The sequence below is a fragment of the Camelina sativa genome, chromosome 2 (assembly GCF_030686135.1).
Source record: "Camelina sativa cultivar CO46 ecotype springtype chromosome 2, ASM3068613v1".
Classification (NCBI taxonomy): Eukaryota; Viridiplantae; Streptophyta; class Magnoliopsida; order Brassicales; family Brassicaceae; genus Camelina; species Camelina sativa.
Genome location: NC_141881.1, coordinates 12,877,783 through 12,881,345, shown reverse-complemented (window position 1 = coordinate 12,881,345; position 3,563 = coordinate 12,877,783). Strand labels below are relative to the sequence as shown.

Here is a 3,563-nt window from a genome sequence, read left to right as displayed (position 1 = left end):
TATATGATTGAATGTATTTTATTTGTGGTTTCATTAGAAATAGTTTTTTAGTTTCATATGACAAAATGTGTTTTATTTATGGTTTAATTGGAAATATTTTTTATTTTATTTCAGTTGTAATATTAAAGTGTGAGTTAAATGTATATGATGAAATGTGTTTTATTTATTGTTTTGATTGAACCTTTTTAGCTTTATATTTAAGGGTGAGTTAAATTTAAATGATTGAATGTGTTTTATTTGTGGTTTAATTGGAAATGTTTTTTTTTCAGTATTATATTAAATTGTGAGTTAAATGTATAAGATAAAATGTGTTTTACTTATGGTTTAATTGATTTTTCTTTTATGTTTATATTAAAGTTAAATTTTAAAATTTATGATTAAATGTCTTAAAATTGGATTAATTGAAAATATATATTTTTAGTTTTACATTTAAAGTGTGAGTTATATTTATTTGATTAAATATGTTTTATTGGTAATTTAGTTAATTTTTTGTTGAATAAGTATTTTGGACAAGTGTCAGTTTTACAGTAGTTGTGGAAGAAAGTTTTAGGAGGTATCTAACTTTATTATATAAGAAAGTTTAATTTTAAAGTGTATGATTAAATATCTTATTTGTGGATTAATTGAAAAAATATTTTTTAGTTTTATATTTAAAGTGTGAGTTATATGTATTTGATTAAATATGTTATTGGTAGTTTAGTTAAAATTTTGGTAAATAAGTTTTTTTGGATTTAAGGAAAAAAAAAAGTTTTTTTGGACAAGTGTTAGTTTTATAGTAATCATATGTCAAGCCATGGAAGGATGGAGATGTGGACATTCCCGATTTGAAATCTCGCGGAATTGAACATACAAGGGAAAAGGGGTGAGAAAGAGAGAGAGGCGAGGAAGAGGAGAAATCAAAGCTCAAAATTCTATGGTTCATTAATGATTTACAGCCTATTATTAATTGATAAAATATTATTAAAAATAAAACTAGCTAGAGAGTACGTAATTAGATATTAGATATTATGTATAAACGAGTAATTTATGTAACGTAATTTTTGTATATTATGTAACGTAATTTTTATACTGATTCGTTTTCGTAGTAGCTCCACCGAGAAAAATTCCGAGCGGCGCAACATAGGTTTCTCAGAGAATCTTGTGTTGCCCAGACTTTGATCTGTGAGTTTAGATCCAATTTCAGATATGTCGAGGATTATTGGGAAAAGAGGGATTCACCACTTCCACAGGCTCAATTCTGCATCGTTCACGACCGTGTCTGCTTCTTCGATCGAGAAAGGGCAAAATCGTGTCATTGATGCTTCGTTAACTCTCATTCGTGAAAGGGCTAAGCTCAAAGTATACACTTTTTTTTGTAAAGGTTTAATCTTTTTCAATGTTTATTGCGTCTTGTCTGTTGTTTGATGATTGATTGTGTTGTGTTGTGTAGGGAGAGTTAGTGCGTCTTTTAGGAGGAGCTAAAGCTGCAACATCACTTCTTGGAGTACCACTTGGTCACAACTCTTCTTTCCTTCAAGGTCCTGCCTTTGCTCCTCCTCGTATTAGAGAAGCTATTTGGTGTGGTAGCACAAACTCTGCAACTGAAGAAGGTATTGACATGGGTTTCCATTAGGAACTTAAAAAGTTTCATCTTTTGTATAGCAACAAAATCTGGTTCTGGATGTGGAGTTGTTTCTCGTATTTGATGGTTTATAAGAGTGAAATGGTTAGGTTTCTGTTGTTACTAGATCATCCAACTTAGGCTATTCGTGGTTTATAAATTGATTGATGTTGTTGTGTGGAATATATTGCAGGGAAGGACTTGAAGGATCCACGGGTTCTAACTGATGTTGGAGATGTTCCAGTACAAGAGATTAGAGATTGTGGGGTCGATGATGATAGACTGATGAATGTAATAAGTGAATCTGTGAAGTTGGTGATGGAAGAGGTAAAGCTATTTGACCATTAGCTCTAGTGTTATGCCACCTTACCTATTTCAGTAAATCGGTTTTATATGTTTTGAATCTTCAAATTCGTCGAGAAGTTCTTTTTGAGATCTTAGTGTTTGAGGTCAACACGTCTCAGTGTTGTATTAGTCTTTTGTTATACTTATTTGGATCACCTTGGTGTTATTTAGGAGCTGAAGTTTTTCTGTTTGGTCACATTTGATTGACACACTGGTTTTAAGGGGAATGACGCTAAAAGTCCAAGTAACTGATATTTTATTTTCTGTGTCAGGAACCATTGCGTCCGCTGGTCTTAGGTGGAGATCATTCCATTTCTTATCCTGTTGTGAGAGCGGTTTCTGAGAAGCTTGGATGGCCTGTGGACATTCTTCATCTTGATGCACATCCTGATATCTATGACTGTTTCGAAGGAAATAAGTACTCTCATGCATCTTCTTTTGCTCGTATCATGGAAGGTGGCTATGTCCGGCGGCTTTTACAGGTTTGTCCGATTTCTCTGTTGTATATACATCACAATCTCTTGGGAAAGATAATCTCCTTAGGAGAACCAAAATTTCTTGTAGGTTGGGATTAGATCGATAAACCAGGAAGGACGGGAACAGGGCAAGAGGTTTGGAGTAGAACAATATGAGATGCGAACCTTCTCGAGAGATCGCCCTATGTTGGAAAATCTGGTATCTCTATCTCACCCTATATGTAGACTAGACGAAGAGTATTAGATGTAGGGGTGGCCATTCAGTTTGAAACTTGGTGGTATTAAATTAGTTGGTTCAGCTTTAGTCTGAGGAATTTGGTTGGGGTTTTGTATAAATTGCTTGTTGAATGCTTATTAGAGGTTTTGTGCATTTGGTACATGTTAAGTTATATATTGAATTGTGTTTGTACAGAAACTAGGGGAAGGAGTGAAGGGAGTATACATCTCGATAGATGTTGACTGTCTCGATCCGGCATTTGCACCCGGAGTGTCCCACATCGAACCAGGAGGTCTTTCTTTCCGAGATGTCCTTAACATCTTACACAACCTTCAGGCAGATGTTGTCGGAGCTGATGTTGTCGAGTTCAACCCGCAACGTGATACTGTGGACGGTATGACGGCAATGGTTGCGGCTAAGCTTGTTAGAGAACTAGCCGCGAAAATCTCGAAATGAACCAGAATGGTTGTTTGGAGTATCTTGTTTTATCATGTTTCTATGTTTCATTGTGCAAGCTTGTAACATTCATATAGGTTCTTGAATGCAATAAGTCTGCCTCTGTAGACGGACTATCGAACAAACATAATATAAATTCTGATCTTAGGTTATAATAATATCAATGTTCATACCCTCAGAATCCTCTGCTTTTTTTTTGCGGAACATTGTCGTTAATAATCTCAAATTGTCAGTAGAGAACAGTTCATGATCTTAAGTCTTAACCATCGCTCGACCTAGCAGGTATCTTATCAGGGGCCAAAGCTTAGATCCTGACTTGCAAATATCTGAATCAGATAATGGTCACTCTAGCACGAATACCCAACCAGTTCTCTGAGTTCAGTCATATATATGTCAATAACAATGCCTACACTGTGAGCATTTTAAATGACGACTAACTACTGTATATTATTATATTTTGTATGTGTTG

At 34.5% G+C, this 3,563-nt stretch overlaps 1 protein-coding gene across 2 annotated transcripts; it reads left to right on the top strand.

Moving 5' to 3' along the window:
- The first annotated feature begins 595 nt into the window (after nucleotides 1-595).
- On the top strand, nucleotides 596-3,268 carry LOC104719950 (arginase 1, mitochondrial). Of its 2 annotated transcripts, none has more exons than XM_087482642.1 (7): nucleotides 596-916; nucleotides 1,086-1,338; nucleotides 1,430-1,589; nucleotides 1,794-1,927; nucleotides 2,218-2,427; nucleotides 2,510-2,620; nucleotides 2,834-3,268. In XM_087482642.1, exons 2-7 carry the CDS (start codon nucleotides 1,186-1,188, stop codon nucleotides 3,092-3,094), a joined length of 1,029 nt encoding a protein of 342 aa, XP_087338768.1. In that variant the 5' UTR covers nucleotides 596-916; nucleotides 1,086-1,185; the 3' UTR covers nucleotides 3,095-3,268. The 2 variants fall into 2 exon arrangements, with proteins under 2 accessions (XP_087338768.1, XP_087338771.1); XM_087482645.1 differs by having other exon boundaries at nucleotides 801-862.
- Nucleotides 3,269-3,563: the final 295 nt, after the last annotated feature.

Coding starts and splice junctions, on each gene's coding strand:
- LOC104719950 (XM_087482642.1), top strand. CDS start 1,186: ATGTCGAGGATTATTGGGAAAAGAGGGATTCACCACTTCCACAGGCTC. Junction 1,339..1,429: donor GTGAAAGGGCTAAGCTCAAA/GTATACACTTTT, acceptor TGTGTTGTGTAG/GGAGAGTTAGTGCGTCTTTT. Junction 1,928..2,217: donor TGAAGTTGGTGATGGAAGAG/GTAAAGCTATTT, acceptor TTTCTGTGTCAG/GAACCATTGCGTCCGCTGGT.